At 61.7% G+C, this 18,109-nt stretch overlaps 1 protein-coding gene and 1 long non-coding RNA gene across 2 annotated transcripts in view; one reads left to right on the top strand and one right to left on the bottom strand.

Annotated features, from left to right (window-relative positions):
• LMNA (lamin A/C) overlaps positions 1 to 18,109 on the bottom strand; it is a 26,081-nt gene extending 7,972 nt beyond the window's left edge. The window contains exons 1-2 of the mRNA XM_053908800.1: positions 17,985 to 18,109; positions 9,338 to 9,928 (exon numbers count right to left, since the gene is read on the bottom strand). Of these exons, the coding sequence (XP_053764775.1) occupies positions 9,338 to 9,693 (356 nt within the window). The 5' untranslated portion in view covers positions 9,694 to 9,928; positions 17,985 to 18,109. The remainder of the gene's footprint in view (positions 1 to 9,337; positions 9,929 to 17,984) is intronic.
• On the top strand, positions 3,446 to 5,171 carry LOC109256303 (uncharacterized). Its single transcript, XR_002075579.2, has 2 exons — positions 3,446 to 3,772; positions 4,695 to 5,171. It is a non-coding gene; the product is annotated as an uncharacterized LOC109256303 (long non-coding RNA).

Here is an 18,109-nt window from a genome sequence, read left to right as displayed (position 1 = left end):
TCCAGCTGCCTTCCTCCCAGGCCTTACAGAGCTTGAGAGAACACTAAACCCTACCCTTCGGCCACAAGCCTCAGCATCTGGCTCCAGATGTGGCCCCTGAGCCTCCAGGCCCATCTGGGCCCCAGCCCTGAAAGTGGGTGAAGCTTTAGCCAAATAAACACATAAACAGGGGATGCCTCTGCCATTTCCTTCCGTTTTCTGGGCCCCAAAGATACCGAACTGGAGAAGGAGAGGGGTCCAAACTTCTGGGGAACCCAAGAACTTTCCAGATGTTATTATCACCTCACCAGCATCTGGTGAGAGAAAGCAGGAGACCCAGGGAGTGCAGGGAAAGACCCAGGGGGCCCGGCCCCGGCTGCCATCCGTAACTCCTGAGTCGTAAGCGTGGGCCCACGTGGCAGAAGGGAAAAAAGGAACCAAATGTGGGCAGGAGGGGACATTTCCGTCCTGGGAAGAAGCAAAGTGACCGTGCCAGCATTTTTCGCCTCTGCAAAAGCCCTAAGCTCCCAGGGGCCCAGCGGTGACGGTGACACGGGTGATGGTGACAAGGTGCAGTGGCAGAGGCCAGCCTTGAGGAGGCTCTGCAGGGAGGGGCCCGGACAGGCAGCACTCTCCTGCCACCAGCTCAGGACTTTTCAAACAGGCTCCACCAGGAGGGGGACACAGAGACACGCTCGGAGGTGGGGGGAAGATGGGAAGACCTGGAGGGGGCCCTCACCTCCCCCACAATCTTGCTGCTCCCGGCCTCTGGCCACACCTCGGAACAAGCAACAGTGTCTGTCTCCCGTGAAAAGAGGCCCTTCCAGAACTGGAGGATGTCTCCCCTCCTCCGTCTCAGCCAGAAAAGCTAAAAATAAAGTCAAAACCCAGCTCAGGTTTTGGCTGCCATCCGGCCCAGCCCCTGGCTGGGAGCACAGCCCCAACTTTCCATGACTTCAGAACTTTTCCGAAGCTGAGCCAGCTGCAGGGGGGGTGAGGGGGGGATGAAAAAGAAGAAACCGCTGGTAAAGTGAAGCTCCGCGGCGGCCGCAGGCTCCCGCTCCTTGGGCCGGCTCCAGGTGCAGGGCCTGCCCCACAGAGGCCTCCTCTGCCTGCAGGCTGATGGCCACGGCCACGGCCACGGCCACGGCGGGCTCTCAGCACCTGGGAGAGCTGCAGGGAGCTCAGGATGGGGCCAGCTCAAGCCCTCCTTGAACAGATGAGGAAACTGAGGCCCGTGTGCAGTGCCGCACACGGTGGCAGCAGGGACAGGGTCACAGTCCACGCTGCCGCTGGGGGCTCCTCCCCTCCGCCGCACCGCCCTCCTTGGCCACAGGAGGAAGAGGGGTGGCCTGGGCCGGGGGAGGCGGGAAGGAGCCCCCCCCCCCCCCCCCCCCCGCTCCCGAGGCTTCAGGTGGCATCTCTGAGGACACGCCTTCCCAGACCTCGAGAACAGAGGAGCGGGTGCCGGCCCTCTGCCAGGCTCAGTCGGCCAACCACCCTCAGCCTCGGGCCGTGGGGTACAACGGCAGTAATCCTAACAACACGACGGCAGCAAACGCCCCGGCGGGGCTGGTCACGGAGCAGGCACCGCTCTCAACGTTAGCGCTCGGTCTGCACAGCTGCCTACAAGTCGGGCCATCACCGTGTGACCAGGGACACTGAGGCACAGAGCACGTCCGGGGGCCCGCAGCAAGTCGGTAGCCCAGCAGCCAGGGGGGCTGCGGAGCCCTCGGCCCCGCCACCAGGGCGGCCTCCCGAGCAGCAAGGGGTCTAGTTGCCTATCCGTCCTGGAGGCTGGACTGGCTTTGCCCGCAGGGGGAAACCACCAGCACCCGGGGAGGGGAGGGGGGGCCCCCGCGGTTTTCTCAGTCAGGCTGGGGAGCTCCCATCTGTGGGGAAGAAGCCACTATCACCCACAGGCTCATGACTCAGCCCTCAGGAGTTGTGGCCGGGGAGCCACACGCACACCCCAAGAGAGGGTGCAGGGCCCGGCGCCTCCCCCGTCCCCCACCTCCCTGCGCCAGCAGGGACCGCAAGCAGAGCCTGGACAGGCGGTCAGCGCGTCAGGTGCCAGGGCCACTGGGGCGGCGGGTGGGGTTGGGCCGCGGAGCTGGGCGGCAGGTGACTCATCCTGGGGCAGAAAATACCCCGGCGGGGTCAGGAAATCCTCTAGCGCTCACAGGGGAGACCCTGACCCTGCCCCTGTCCTGCCCCAGCCCTCACGTCCAGGCTCCTCCATCCCAGGGGCCTCGTGGGGCGAGGAGGGCTGGGCATCCTGTTTCTGCCTCTTCCCACGGCGGGCAGCTCCCATCTCGGGAGGGGGGAAGGGGCAGGGGGCGGGGAGGGCAGGGTGCGGAGAACCCGGGCCCAGGGCGGGGCCGGGGGGTCTGCCGGGCCTCGGGGGCAGCAAAGGGGTCGGCTGGGCACGGGGCCAGGAGCTGGCCCGCTCGCTGAGTCACCCCCACCTCAGCCCTGCTCGGATGCCAGATAGGCAAGCCAGGCAGCCCAGGCCTGTTTGGGCCCCGTTGCTGGGGACAACTTGCAAGGCCCTCGTTTCCTCTCCCACTGGGCTGAGGAAGAGATACGGGGACAGAGACCTGGGGCTGAACATACGAGGGGGAGGGGAAGATGGCCACGGGGCTTCTAGGAGCTGGCCCAGCCCTGCAGGGGCTCCCGCCCCAGTCCCCTCCAGCCTCAGCCCCTCAGCCTCACCGGCACACAGAGTTCCCCATGGCGAGACCCCAGGACCGGAGAGAGGGGTGAGGGTGGGCGGGGGGGGGGGGGGGTGGAGAGAGCGAGTCTCCGAGGGCCCGCAGGGAAGGGCGCCCCCTGTGGCGGGGCGGGGCGCCCCCTGTGGCAGGACAGGGCCGTGCAGGGCAGGCGCCCCTTGTGGCAGGACAGGGCCGTGCAGGGCGGGGCGTCCCAGTGTCAGGATGGGCGGGCGGGTAGGCACCAGCGCCAGGACTGTCCCCTCTTTTCCCTGGACGGCAGAACTCGGCCCAAGCCTACTTCCTGCCAGCGAGGGGCGGCTCCTGTTGGCCACCCTTCCCTTTGTTCCTGCAGCTCCTCCCCCTGCAATCTATCTGCCTCCACCTCCCTGGGCTGCGGGGCCCTCAGCCCTGCAGCTCTTGTCCCCACCCCTGACATGTGCTCAGCTGTTGTTTTCATCTGCCAGTTTATTATCTGTCCACTAATGTCCGGGGCTTTTCCAGTCTGTGCCTGGAATGCCTGGGGGCTAGGAGTCCACACAATCCTGGCTTCCAGGGGGCCTCCTCCCGGGCCAGCCTCTGCACCTTTACTGTTGGGGAAACCAAGGCCTAGACAGGAAAAGGCTCAGGCACTGAAAACCTGCCCGCCGGGTCACCTGAGGACACTCACGGCAGACAGGGACAGGGCACTGAGAATGGCAGGGTGCACGGCAGGGTGGGGGGAGGGGAGGTGTGAGGAGGGTGGCACCCAGGCACCCAGGAAGACAGCCTGGGAGAGGCCTCGACCTCCGGCTCCCAGTCCAAGAGTGATGCGGCCCAAACGCACACACTCCCACAGCTGGGGGTGAAGCGGGTTGGACACCCCCCACCCCGAAAGGGAACCACTGCTTGGTCTCTTGGCTGGTCTGTGGGTCGGCCAACACCTTCTGGTAAGGGCAGGATGTGGGAAGGCGGGGACATCTGGCGCTCCAGGCACCAGCCCTGTCTGGAAAAGAGACCTTCAACGGAGGAACTGAGGGGGAACAGCTTTCTTCGAATCCCACCCGCTGACGTTCTGAGGGTCTTACAGCTGGAAAGCGCAGGTAGGCCCCTCGGGGTGGACCCCACCCCGACCTCCCCACACAGGCCTGGCCCTGCTTCCACCTGCCGCACACGCCTGGGGTCCGGGGCCCTCAGATCCCCGTCCAGAGGCGCTCGGCCCCAGCTGTCCGCCCCCTAGACAAAGCCAGGTGGCAACTGTAGACAGAGGGAGGGCTGGAGGAGAGGGGCCGGGGCCGAGAAGGGGACGGGAGGCCTGTGGACATGTTCAGACTCAACTCCGGCAGAGGCGCTGGGGCTGGCAGGGGGCCAGGCCTGAGTCACAGCTGCCGGGTGTATCAACGTGGCGTTGTTCGCAGGCAGGAGGAGCCTACGGCTAGGAGCCGGGCCCGGGGTCCTGGACGACAGGCAGCCGGCTTCCTGACCAACTGCTCTCTTACGGTCCCTGCCAACTCCGCTTTCCTTCTTCTTGGCCTGACTCTCAAGAAGTCACTCTTGACTTCTGTGCAACAATGAAGCGCTGAGGCCTGGGGACAGACCAAAAGAAGGAGGGGCCTGGGTCACAGCCTAGGAAGAGGCAGACTGTCCTGAGGGGAGAGAGAGGGAGGCGCCGGCCAGAGTAGGGACATTTAGGGGATCCCCACAAGAAGCTGACTCAGGAGTTCCTTCTTTGGGATGCATTAACCCTCTATCTGGATTATCAACCTTGATGATGGCAAGAGGGGGTGGGAGCCGCACCCCAAGCTCGGCAAAGGAAGTGGGAGGGCCTAGGAGTTCTAGTCCCGCCGCATTCCAGCCCCAGCCTGGGAAGGTGCAGCCTTAGAGCCTCGGCACCAGGGGAGCCTTGGCGATCCGTCTCCCCTCAGCTGCCCAGAAACCGGGCTCCTTGATAGGAGGGTCTCTAGCTCCCCGATCCAGCCCTAAACGGACACACGTGCTCTGCCCCTCCCTTTGTCCCCCATGCAGGGGCCACCCGGAGCCATCTCTCGTCTGACGGAACAGCTCAGGGTCTCCCGTCCACTCTGCACTCCGCCCTCTGCCGTGACTCAGCTCCTCTGTCGGGCCTGGGATCCCAGCCAGAATTAATCCCGGCTTCCTCTCCCGCCAAGGGACAGGGAGCACCCCTTCCCCGCCCGGCTCCTCCTTCCCAAACTCTGTCCTCTTGCAAGACCCCCTCACAGCCCGGCCCCAGGTTGGGGGAGCCCGAAGGGTGCAGGAAGGGAAACGGGTAGGCCACCCAAGGTCAGCGTGCGCCTCCCTCCGGCTGCAAACACGTGTGTCAGGCCTTGGCCAACTCTGAGGTAACAGCCCTGTCTTTCCCAGGGCCTCCCCGCGCCCCCAGCACAGGCCTTCTCCCCAACACGGCCCTCGCCACTGTCCTCAAAGGGGAGGCGTCCCAACAAAGTGTCCTTTCTTACTAGCAATAAAAACAGCAGAGGCCAAGAGCGTATTGTCATAATTACCTGCTCCTAACTTTCTTTGAGAAAGAGAGAAGCGTGTCCGCACGTTTAACTCCACGGCTTGTGGCAGATTTCTATTGAGCATAGCACTGGCTACTAATTATATTCACGTTAAGTATATTTGTTTCTCACGTTATAGCTGGGTATTGTGGAGGACTGACGTCTCACGCCGTGGGTCACGGTTCTACTTCGTGAGGGCTCTCCGCAGACCTTCTGCTCTAACCGCTTTATTTCACAGCTAGGGAAATCCAGAGAGGGGACGTGGCTTGTTCAGGGTCACACAGCCATTTAGTGGCAGGACCCAGCCTAGGACACCGAGGGCCAGGACTGTTTCCACTACCTCATGCAACCTGTCGCTTGGCTAGTGGACCACCTCGTGTCTTGTTAAGGGACAGGAGACCTGCGACCTCTCTCCAGACATTTCTAAGAACATGAGAGGTTGGCCTGCATCACCTTCAGGGGCACTGGGGCTCCAGGAGGTGGGAATGGGGTGAAGTTGCTGGGGCCAGGCCTCTGAGCCGACCTGGTGGGGGGGTGCGGGGAGGCAGGCTGGGGGAGGGGAGCGGAGGCACAGCTGGTGGGTGAAGGCGTCCCCTCCCAGTTGTTCCCCCAGCTGTCCCTGGCTTCAGCCCTGACCCTGAACTACTGAATCCCTGGGGGGTAGGACTGAGCCATGGGCCTATCCTGTGCAAGAGTAAATCTCAGAATGGAGGCCAGGGGAAGTGCCAGCCAGGGGCCTCGATCACAGGAAAGCAGTCAGGGGCTGAGTAGGAATTACCGTCTCTTCTGTTTTCTCTCGGGCTCCCTAAGCGGTGCTCAGTCCCCGAGTTTAGCTGCACCTTCTTTCCCTTTGGATCAGAATGTAGACTTCAGGGCCGGGGGGGGGGGGGCCGTGGCGGGGACAGACAACACCAGGGGCTCCCTCAGGTGAGGCCACGAGCCCGGGTACCCTCAAAGGCTCCATCCCCGTCATCCCCAGGTGTCTGCCGAAGGGCACAGCCTTCGTCGGAGCCAGGTAGACACTTCCCACGACAGGTCCCAAGACAGTCTCAAGACAGGAATCCCCAGCCTCCCAGAGCTGTGTCTCACGACCCATGTCTTGGCAGGGTCTTGGGTCTTTCCAGGGACAGGGTAGGACAAAGGATGGGTATTAACAGGACAGCAGGCCGTTCGGGTATCACTGGTCCCACTGGTCTCAGACCAGAATCTTCAGGCTGCAGGAGCCTCGGCTACCCCATCCTACCCTCAGGGCCCTCCAACCTGTCCTCTAAGCTAAAGAAGTAAGGCTTAATGATACAGGCACACAACTGGAAGTCAGAAGGCCCGTGCTCAAGTCCTGACCTGTCGCTCTCTCGCTGTGTGACACAGGACAAGGCTTTGCGCCTCTCTGGCCTTGGCTGTTCCTGTCTCAGTGAGAGCTGGGATAAGCCTGGGCCCGCACTCCCCTGTCCTTCCCCACTGGGGCTGCGCAAGGCAGACAATACAGGAAGTCGTCAAGCACCCAGCCTCGTCCGGGGGGGAAGAAGTGCTTCTGCTTTGTGGGCCCAGGATCTCCCCACTTCTGACTCAGGCTTCCTCCACCAGTTCCACATGGGAAGACACAGACCTCGGCCCTATGCTGCAGCCCCGTAACTGGACTCTGCTCTAGAACCACCTGCTACATACTGCCCACGCGGGTCCCTGCTCCAGACCACCACCAGAGGTCCCAAGGAGGGAGGCGGGAAAGGCTCCCAGGATGCACTGGGAAGCAGGGGCAGAGGATGCAGATATTCAGGCCCCCATCCCTCCCTTTAAGACATCTGCCGTCTCCACCCTGTCTCCTGCTGGCTCTCATAAAGCCACCAGGGTGGAAGGGAGGGGGCAGCATCTGAGTCATCTCCCCAGCTGTCATGCCTGGGATGGGGCCCAGCTCCAAGCCTGGACCCCAGTGGGGCCCTGCCTGGTGCTCAGCTCCTCATTCTTGCCACACTTAGGTGTCCAAATGTTTCAGACTCCAGAATAGACAGAGTGTGTGTGTGGGGGGGGGGGGGACTTGGGGGTGTTGTTTTTGCTTGGAGCCTATAACCCAGCCCAGTGAGAGGGCACCCCAAGCCCCTGGGTGTGGTCAAGGTACCAGGCTGGGCCAGGGATTGCCACAGGATCTTACAGACAGCTTTGCATCCCAACCGGAAGCCTGGCCCTGAACTCTGAGCTCTAATTAAACATTAATCCAGACAACACCTTCTCTCTCGGCTTTAGTGGGGAGGAGTTAGGACAGTGCCTTTCTTCCTCTCCCGAATTCCTCATTCTACTCTCCTCCACTTCACCCTGAGCACAGCAGACACAAAAAGAAGCCACAAATCCTGGGTCCTCCGGCTGGGGACACGGAAGGGGACAGACAGCCCAGCCTGAGCCCCCTCTGACTCCAGCCTGCCTCCCATCAGCCTGAGATCCAGGTGTGCAAGCCCACCCCCCTTTTCCGGAAGCCCAGCCTCCCCAGCCAGGATCAGTGGGGGAGAAAGAGAGGCAGGTGGCTAAATATAACAAGTACACACACCACCCCCGCCCCTGCCCCACGTGTGCGCACGCCCGCCTGGTGTCCCAGGCCCGGACAGCTGCACCAGGAGGCAGAGGAGACGGACTGGCGTGGCTGGGTTAGTAAGGGATCACAGACTCTGCTCATCCTGATTCCCGATCAATGTCTTCCCCACAGAAAGGCCTGCTGAGAACGCCTGCGCAAGAATCCATAAGGGGGGCTTGGCTGAGTGGACTAGTTTTGTTCTCTGGCCCCCCCCCAGCTTGCCTGTCTGTCCGGCCAGCTAAGTCGGTCATATCACCAGGAATGACCTCTGTCAACAGTCTCCCCCAGAAGTCAACCTGTCTCTGTAGTTTCCAGTCACCCTTCACCGGGGCACAGCGGAACGAGCACGGGATACAGAGAGGCTCTGAAGAGAGCGGTTGTTCGGAGAATAGGGTCAAGAGGGAGGTAAAGAGAGGAAGTCAAGCCAGGGGGCCCCCGGCCCAGGGACCTCAAGCACCTTCAGGGCCCTTTGGCTCGGGGGTCCTCGGAGAAAAGGGGAGGAAAGAGGAGGAAAGCAAGTTCTCAGGGGCTAGGGAAAGAGGGCCTACACTCCCAGGCTCCAAAGGCCTTTTTAGACAGGAGGGTGGAGTCAAGTAGGGTGGGGTAGGGTGGGGCAGTGATGGGTGCGGTAGGAGTGGCCTGCAGCTTCCAACGGCTGGATTTCAAAAATGTCACCGTACTCCAGCAGTTTCAAAAGGCAAAGATCAAGAAAACGTCAGTGGCCCAGCGGATAGGCCAGAGCAAAGACTACTGGGCTTGGCCGGGAAATGAAAGCGGCTCACCCCAAGCAGGGAGGCAGGGAGGGGCAGAGCCCCGAACCTCCGGGACCCCAGGCAGAGGGCCGAGGCGGGTGCGGCCGACCTGGGCATAGCACGACCTCCTGAGCCCGCGCCGGGGGCCCCTGTCCTCCGTCTCCCTCCCTCTCTTGCATTCCCGGGCCAAGCAGGCCAAGGGCTGCGGGGGAGCTGAGCTCCTGGAGCTGTTCCGTAGGCCTGTCAGGGCCCAGAGAAGGTCCCAGACGCGAGGCGGCGAGGGGAGAGCTTCCCGACTCTTAGAGACAATGCCGCAAAGAGCTGTGCCCCGGGGGGGTCACCTCCGTGTCCCTGACTTGGTAACCTCTCTCCAGCACCACTGGATATCTGCCAGCACGGGTGCTCGGTCTTAGTGGGCATCATGTGTCCAGAGCCGGTCTGGGCAGAGTTGGCACAGTGCCAAGCCCATCAAGAAAGTTCTAACAGGACCCTTTCACCCACTCCGGTGTGTCCTGAGGAGCCCGATTTCTTAGACCAGCAGGGCCAGCTGTCCTTTGCCCAAGCCCCGGCCCCTGGCTCCAAACGGCCGGCAACCCCCAACCGGACTGAACGTGGGCCTGCCGCCCGCCTTTCCTCGGCCCTGACGCCCCCGCCATTCCCTACGCACGCCACCCTCTCCCCGAGACCCCTCCCTTCTCTGTCCGGTCCCGACGGTTTCCCTCGGCACTGCCAGTCACCGCTGGGGCAGTTCCGGGGACGGAGGGGGCGGTACAGCCTAGTTACCAGCCGCCCGCCCCCTCGGCTCCCGCCCGCGCGCCGCCACCTGGGCGCACTCACCGCGCTTTGAGCTCCTTGAACTCCTCGCGCACTTTGCTCAGCTCCAGCTGCAGGCGGGCGCGCTCCTTGGCCACCGAGTCGAGGGTCTTGCGGGCATCCCCGAGCTCGGCCTCGTAGGCGGCCTTGATGCCGGACACCTCGCGGCTGACCACCTCCTCGGACTCGGTGATGCGGAGGCGCAGCCCCGCGTTCTCCGTCTCCAGCGAGCGCACACGGTCGATGTAGACCGCCAGGCGGTCATTGAGCTCCTGCAGGTCCTCCTTCTCCTGCAGCCGGGTGATGCGCGTAGGCGACAGCGGGGTGGAGCTGGCCTGCGCCCCGCTGCGGGTGGCGCGCCGCTGGGACGGGGTCTCCATGGCCGGCAGGGTGGCAACGCTGCCCGCGGGGCAGAGGTCCCGGGAAGGGCGCGGGGCTCGGGCCGAAGGGCAGAGACTGCTGGGGTCGGAGCGCGCCGGCCGGCTGGCTCGCTCCTGGCAGGCGTGGGGTCTGGGCCGGGTGCTGTCGGACCTCGGAATTCGGGTGCGCGGCTGTGGCTGCGGCGCTCCCGCGGACACTCTGAGTCACCGACGCCGGGCCGAGGCTCTAATAGGTCTAGGGAGTGGGAGGAGGGGCCGCCGCTCTTAAAGGGGCCGCCGCACACCCGCAGCGGGAGGTGAGGGGGCGGCGCGGAGGGGCGAGGGCCGCCGGGCGGTGGCCGAGCGGGGCTCCACCCTGTCCCGCGCACCCGGTGGGCCTGGGGCTCCTCCCGTCTTGATTCTGCCTGCTCAGGGCTCTCGGCTTCAAGCTTGCCCCCACCCCGCCGTCTCGGGCCTTCGTGGGTAGGAGGCAGAGCCAAAGGGCGAGAGTGGGTGGGCAAAGAGCCGGGGGGGGGGGGGGGGGGGGGAGGGAAAGCGGGTGTAAAGCAGGGGAAGGAACCAGGCAGGCAGATCCAGGAAAGTGGGGGGTGGGGGGGGGTGCTGAGGCTGGTGCCCATCAGGGTGACTCACTCTTCTTCCACAAGTGGCTCCCCCTCTCCTCCCCATAGTAATAGTGAGTCACCCCAACCCCCCCCCCCCCCACACACACGTGGGCAGCCCATTCAAAGCTGCATTTCTGTATGCCAGGGTGGGGTGGGGAAGGAATGCCTGGGTTCCCCGGGGAGCTGGGCTGCAGGGAAGTTCTGGATCCTGAGAGCCTTTAACTCTCAACTTTGGGGTCCCTCTTTTCCTATCTGTGCCCCAACCTCTCCCTTCAAAATCAAGCATTGGGTCTTAGACCCAAGCACCAAGCCACTGGCCCCCTCAGAAAGTCAGAGGAGGACCCAGGCACTACCCCCATCCCCTGCCCCCTTCCTTCGGACCCAAGCAATTGGAAACTGGAAAAAGAGACTGCCTAGCACCCCGCCCCCCCACCACCACTTCAGTCCCTTTCTACTCCTTCTATCCCACCCCGCCAACTCCAAGACTGTACTTATTTTTTTTTCCAGGACTGTACTTATTTTAACGGATAATTTAAAACAGATACCAGAGCTGTGCATTCATCACGTTGCCAGGACACCAGGTCCCAGATTTTTGTGGTTCCCAGAGGGGCCTGAAAGGGGGAGCAGGGCAGGGAGCCGGACAGCCAGTGGTGGCTCTCCATCCTGGTTTGAGCCAGAAAGCAGGTGATGGGGGGCAGGACAGCAAAGACCCCACCACCTTCCTGGTGCACCACACTTACCGTTCCATCCCTCTCTGACCGGGTCTGCTCCCCCATGGGCTCAGGGAGGGGCCAGGCCCCCTCGCAAAGCAGGACCACCCAGGCCCCCCACGCCAGGTCTCACCAACCACCCCTCTGATCAGTCTTCTGCTCCCCTCCCCTAATCCTGGCCCTGGCCCCACCGGCCACCTCATCCTCTCTAAGACTTAGGTGGCCCTGCTGAGGCTCCAGAACCCGTGCGCCTCCCTGCCCTGCCCCTGTGCCTCCCACAGTGGATTCTCTGGTGGAGAACCCAGAAGACTAAATTACGTTGCTAACTCCTGCAGCCCCAGGACATCAGGGTTTCTGTAATGCGAAAGGGAAGCCTGGCTGGACAGGTCCTGTGCCAGGCCTGAGTCCTCAGGGGTTGGACTGGGGTTAAGACAAGGACTCGGAGTGTTTACGGAGGGGAACCATGGAGGGGGGATGCTCAGGGCCCTGGGTCTAGGAGGGTGGCTGGGCATTGTGGCGAGAATCCACATGCACCCAGGTGAGAGACCCATGGTATGGCCTCCCCTCCCTGCAGCCCTCTCCCCCAGGGCGTGGCGCCCACTCTCCGCTTTTCAGACAAAACAAAAAGTCTTGTTCTGCTTCTGCTTCCCAAACTAGAGCAGAGGCGGGGTGGGTTACCCTGAAACGTGAGGGACAGGGCTCATGCTGTTCCCACTGCCTCGGCAACCCCACCCCCACCCCCCCACCTCCCCCCCCCCACCTCCCCCCCCCCCAGCACTGCCCCACCCGGTCCCAGACAGGCCCCGGCTTCCCTTCCTGGCTGGGGAAGCAAAACCACACTTAACCCTTCCTATCCCAGACCTCCCCATCTCTGCAGAAAAGAGGCAGGAGAAGGGAGGGGGGGAACTTAACCACAAATTTCATTCTAGGCTCTTTCCAAAGCCCCCCCCAACCTGCACCACCACCCTCAAAGGCCTCAATCCTAAATCTGAACTTCAAAGTGGGCCTGTATCCTCAATATTCCATCCTCACTCTGGACTCCAAATGCCATTGGTCTGCTCTTCCCCTGCCAGGGCATAGATCCCCAGGCCCAGAAGAAGCTGGAGAAAGCAGAGGAAGCCAGGTCCAGAGGAGGGAGCCTGCTGGGGTTGTGGCCGGAGGTAGCTGGCTGGTGACCAGGTTCCAGTCCTGCCTCTCCCTTGCAGTGTGATGACAGATCTGCTCCTGAAGGCCCTGGGCCTCCGTTCCTCATCTATAACATGGGTAGAATGCCTAGAAGAGGCACAGGACTGAGCCACCGTGCCTGCCCACAGGGGACTTGCCCACTGTAGGGACACATAGGGAGAGGCAAAGCCAAGCACAGCGGCTGAAGAGCAGCACAGGACTCTGGACTGGATAATGAGTTCCAGATGGAATCCAGAGGCCCGAGAGCTGGAGCATGAATGAGTCATATCAGAATATAGGGGTTCAGTCCGAGGGTTGGTTTGGACAGTGGAAGTGCCACTTGCCTTGATGACTAATGACCCCAGAGGGGGACGCAAAGCATCCTGGGCCTGCCTCCATGACCCTTCCTCCCAAAAGTGCTGTGAGAGACAGGAGGGACCAGGTCTCGGTCATCTGTGTCCCTAACAAATGCATCTGGCCCTGCCACTTTTCAGGGGAGTGACCCCGGGCAAGTGCCTCAGTTTCCTTAGCTATAAAATAAGGGTGCTGCGGTGATTAAGTAATATGCACGTGGGTGCACTGGGCTGGCTCAGTCGGCGGAGCACGTGACTTGCTTTCGGGGCCCTGAGTTTGAGCCCCATGTTGGCGTAGGACTTACTTTAAAAAAAATCTGGGGCGCCTGGGTGGCTCAGTTGGTTAAGTGTCTGACTCTTGCTTCTGGCTCAGGCCATGGTCTCATAGTTCGTGAGATTGAGCCCTGTGTCAGGCTCTGTGCTGACAGTGTGGAGCCTGCCTGGGATTCTCTCTTTCTTTTCTTTCTGCCCCGTGCACTCTCTGTCATAAATAAATGAACTTAAAAAAAAAAAAAATCTATGCATTTGAAGGGAGGCTTTTCGAAGGAGGTAGATTTAGGAGCTTTAGAGAAATACCCTCTACATAAATAGTGAAGTCACTCACCCAATAAATATTTAGTGGACAACTACGACGGGCCAGGCACTGCTGTAGACACTAGGGATACAGCAGTGAATAAAACAGACAAAAATCCCAGCCCTTACGAAGCTGACATTCTAGTGGAGGGAGACAGTTAATAAACAAAAGAGAAAATTATGGTTTGTTAGAAGATGGTAAGCGCTATGGAAATAAAGTTATAAAGAGAGGCAACGCTCCACAGTGAATCGCTTCTATGTTTCCCCACGATTTCATAGCTGTGCGTTTTCACACACCTTCTCAGCTTGGTCCAGAGAACCACCTCACAGCTGGAAGATTATTTCCCTGTTTTACAGGTGAGACTGGCTTCCCCCAAACTAGATAGTAATAGGCTGAGCTCAGGATTGGACAAAGCAGCCAGGACATGCTTCACTCTCTTATGCCGCTTTGACGGGACGCGTGGGAGGTACGCCGTGGCCTGGTGCCCGAGAGGAAGTGTGTGCAGGGGTGCTGGAGTACGAAAGAGCAGAGGAGGGTTGCAGCCTGGCCCGCTGGCCCGAGCAGGGCCACCGGATGCAAAGTGGGAAAGGGTGGGCCAAGAGGGGCACGGAGGCAGGGGCCTGCTGTGGGAATAAGGCTGGGGTCGAGAGGGACAGCAGGGAGGCACTGAGCCCGGCAAGGGAGGAAAGAGGTGGTGGCCCCGGCCTCGACACCAGGTAAGCCAGAGGGAGTGGGCTCAGAAGCATGAAGCCAGGAGGGATTCCGGAGGCATTCAATAATGAGCGGGGTGGGGATGTTTATGGAGTACTTGCTATTATGAGGCACTGAGCATCCGCGCTACCTTGTTGAACCACCACAATAGCTCTATAAGGGCTATCATTAGCCTGTTTTACAGATGAGGAAACTGAGGCCCTGGAAGGTAAAATTATTCACTTAAGGCAGGGTCTCTGAACCGTGGCACCGTTGGCATTTGGGGCCAGTTATTTCTCTGTCTTGGGTGGGGTTCTGTGCCCTGTGGGGTGTCTGGCCTCTACCCACTAAATGCCAGGGGCATCTCCACTGCCAGCTGTGACAAGCAAAAATGTCTTTGACGTTGCCAAATGTTCCCCGTGAGGCAAAATCTCCCCCAGTTGAGAACTACTTGTCTAAGGTCATGTGCTTAGTAGCACGACTGGAATTTTAACACAGGTTAAAATCTGAAAAGCTAGGGAGTGGCGAAGGGTGGGGGGAATGATTTGGAGATTCAAGGCCATGGTCTGGGAATCCTTTAGTGAGGTCTTCATGGAAGGCTGGGGTCCTGCAACCTTGGCTCACAGGGGCTGGTACTCAACCCCCGTTGAAGTGCTGAATCAATCGTGCACAGGTGATCAATGTAACCTTGAGACTGGAAGGACTCCAGGCGCTGGACTAGGGGCTGAGTGGAGGGGGTCCCATTTAATCTTCAGCTCAGCTTTAGGAGGAGTGGGGCCAGGGGTCAGCCATCCTCCCTCACCGCTCCAGCCAGGCCAGGGGGGTGGCGGGTAAATGAGTAGAGAGCCAACCCCTCACTCTCACACCCAAGCGATGTCTCTGGGGTGACGAGCCTTTCACAACGAAGATGGCTATCGTAACCCTCCACATCTCCCGGAGGTGCACAGAGCAAGCACCATGATCCCCACCATACAGATGAGGAGACTGAGGTTTGGGCGGGTTAACTGACTTGTTCAAGGCTCCATAGCTGAAAGGTGACAGAGGCAGGCCCCAAACCCCAGGTGTCTGCCTCCAGGTTAACTACATCCTACTGGACCCCAAGAAGACCAATCCAAAAGCAAGATCCCGGAACCGCCCCGGAGCTCCTTCCCAACATTCCAAACCACTCCCTTCCCCCCACCCCCAGCAAACTGGGCCCAGGTAGTCGTCCCACCCTCGAGTCTCAGGCTCCCGGAACCGTCAAAATACACGCGGCAGTGCACCTTACAGCCACACGCACACCAGACCAGAGCCAGTCCAACAAAAGTCCCACACCGCCCTCTCCCTCCCTCCTCCCCACACAGCCCCGGGCCCCGGGCCCCGCCCCTGCTGGAGGTGGGGGAGGCGGGTGGGCGGAGAGGGGCGGGCCCCGGGACGGGGATGGGGCTGCAATTGGCCCGGGCGCCTCCGGCCCCGCCCCCCGGCCGCGCCCGGCCCCGCCCCCAGCCCCGAGGCGCGGCCGGCGGGCTGTGCTGACGCAGGGCCTGCGCGTGGGCGGCTGCGCGTGAGGCTGTGTGCGTCTGTGGGCGCGGTTGCCGGGGCCTCCCCGGGCTCGCGAGCGGGGGTTTCCTCTCCCTGTTGCCAAGGAAACAAACAAGCGCCACAAGCCCGGGGCCGGGGCTGGAGCACAGGGTCCCCAGGCCCCGTACCGCTACACGCTTCCGGGAAGTGAGGCAGAAGAGGATTCCCTCTCACCCGCCCCTCGCCCCGCAGCCGGCCAATCGCTGCTGGGGCCCGAAACTGGGGGGTCAGCGGCCGGCAGCAGTGACTGGGGCGGGGGGCTCTCGGTGCTAGCAGCAGGCCGACCGGGCAGTCGGTCTCCCTACATGCTCCTCTTGTTGTTGCGGGGAGGCCCTATTTTGAAAAGTGTGAAAATACCTTTTACAGATTGTCCGCGACTATGTGACCACCTGGGCAGGCCCCTCCAAGCGTCTTGGAAGCTCCACCTTCCTGCCAGTCCCAGCCCCCAAGCCCCTCCGGGTCCCCTCGGAAGGCTCCCCAGGGCCCTTTAAGCGGGGGAGGGGTGGGGGGGGGTCTACTGGTCAAGTGAACTGTGGCAGGGAGGATGTTGGTTAAAGTGCAGATTTCCTTATGGGTGGGGCAGAGCAAGGGGCACTCGCTGCAGAAGTGGTGGGGCTGCAGGTGGGGCAGGTGAACCGGGCAGAGACCAGGAGCTCCAGGAGGGAGGCCCCTAGGGATTGGGAATGGACTGTCTTGGGCCCGTGCTTCCCCACTCACGGCCTAGAAGCCAGAACTTCAGAGCTGGGAGGAGTCTTAGGGCATCATCCAGGCCAACCCCTCTTTTCTAGCCCTGCCTCGGTCCAAGTGCCCAGATTCCCCCATGGCGCTCTCCCTAAGCTAGCCCACGGGCCTGCCGCGCAGCGCAGTACGGGCCTCTATACCCAGTAAGTCCACAGATTTCAGGGCACCCTGAGAGCCCACCTCATTTTGGCCCTGGACCCTCCCCCCAGGGGCTCTTCATCACAGGGACAGGTAATGGGGAAACCACTGGAGGAGGGGGTAGGGCAGCAGGGGGCCGGCTGGGACAGGATGCAAGGGCTCAGGCTGGAGCACTGTCACGCTGCCCAGGGAGGGGCTGAGGGGGCATCTGTTTCCTCTTGGCCATGGTTTTCCCTCAACTCTGTCCCCAGAGGAGGTGAAAATGGTGCTGGCTTCCTGAAGCAGAGCTTCCTGGGGATGGTGGGTGGAGGATGGACAGGTATCCATCAAAACATCCCGCATCCCTTCTCTCTCCCCCTGGAGCCTTGGGGAGCTGAGCTAAGGCTTAAGGCATGGGGGCATATTCCTGTTGAAGCCGAGAGGTGAGGTCCTGGGACTCAGCACCAAGATCTAGCAGAAGGGAAAGCCAGGCTGGGCTCCCAGTGGGATGTGGCAGGGACCTATCCAGCTCAGGGGTGAGGTCTCCCCCAGGTACCTTTGTGGATCAGGGGCAGAAGGTGGATTCAGAGAGGTGAGCACAGACGGAAAGTGGGAATGAAGGGAGAGATCAGAGAGGGTGAAGGGAGGAGCCTGGGAAGAGGTCTACTGTGAGGGGGGAGGAGGAATGGAGCTTTGGGACAAGGCTGTAGGGGTCACATCTTGAATCCAGGCCAGAGGGCTTTGGAAAGGAGAGCTGGACAGAGGAGAGGCCCAGGAATTGAGGAGAGGGGCCGCTGCCTAGGCTGACACCCACGCTCCAGCCCCAGATCCTGGTGGGGCAAATATTTACCCAGCAACAACGGTTGCTAAGCACGGAGGAAGGAGGAGGGAGGCCAGTAGCTGGAGGGCCTTCCAGGCTCCTCCCTATCCCTCACAAAAGACTGCAGGGAGAGGGGGAGCCAAACCGCTCCCCTCAGCCCTCCCTCCTCCCGCCCAGGCTCACTCCTACTCCTCCATGCACGCAGATCTTGGGGTCACCTCTATCCACCCCCACCCCAGGCTGGCCACAGGCCAGGGGGCTGGGCTCAAGGGATTTAATCCCTCGGCTGCCAGGCTTTCCCCCACCCTAGGACAGTCCTGGGGGCTCAAACCTTGCAAAAGGCCCCGTTCCCAATGGGCTGTTCAGTAGGAGCTGGAAAGGGGGGTGATCCAAGGAGTCAGGATATGGTGAGAGAGGGGTCACTGAAGGATGGAGTCCAGATGTCCAGGACTGAGGAGGTGGAAAGGAGGGGAAGGAGCCAGTCTGCCACTGTGAGGGGGCAGGACAGCAAAGAGGGGTCCTCAGGGGCACTCCCTGCTCAGGCCCCCAGGCAGAGAAGGGGGAGGGACAAAGGCGGGGAGGATGTGCTCAAAGGGAGCCAGATGTGGCCCATGTGATGTGGGCTGTTGCTGGCATGGGCACAGGGGGGCAGGATGTGCTGCCCTGCCAGGAAAGATTAGTCAGACGCCGGGAGGGAGAAGGGAGGGGGACAGCTAGTCCCAGACCCCCGTGAAGCAGACGGGCACTTTCAGGAAGAGCAGGAGGGCTCAGAACCTTCGAGGAGGCACTGGCAGGGCAGGGCCGCCCTCCTCATCCCTCTGTCCACCACCCTCAGGGCTCCCACCCACTGTCATGGCTGAGTTTAGGAGTCTGTGCAGGACAGGAATTGACACCCCTTCCCAGGGCACAAGACGTGTGCTGCGCACAGGACAGACAAGGAGCACGTTCTTTCTTACCCACCTCCTTGGGGTGAGGTCTCTGGTCTGCAGGCTTCTCCCTGGGAGTCGGTGGGTTCTTACCCCCAGCCACAGGCCCCGTGGAAACTGGGGTACGGAAGTGGGAGGGGAGGGCACCGACAGGAAGCC

Source organism: Panthera pardus, unplaced genomic scaffold, assembly GCF_024362965.1.
Source record: "Panthera pardus isolate Hobbes unplaced genomic scaffold, ASM2436296v1 HiC_scaffold_21, whole genome shotgun sequence".
Lineage (NCBI taxonomy): Eukaryota > Metazoa > Chordata > Mammalia > Carnivora > Felidae > Panthera > Panthera pardus.
The sequence above is the reverse complement of the archived record's forward strand: the minus strand, read 5'-3'. Positions and strand labels throughout refer to the sequence as shown.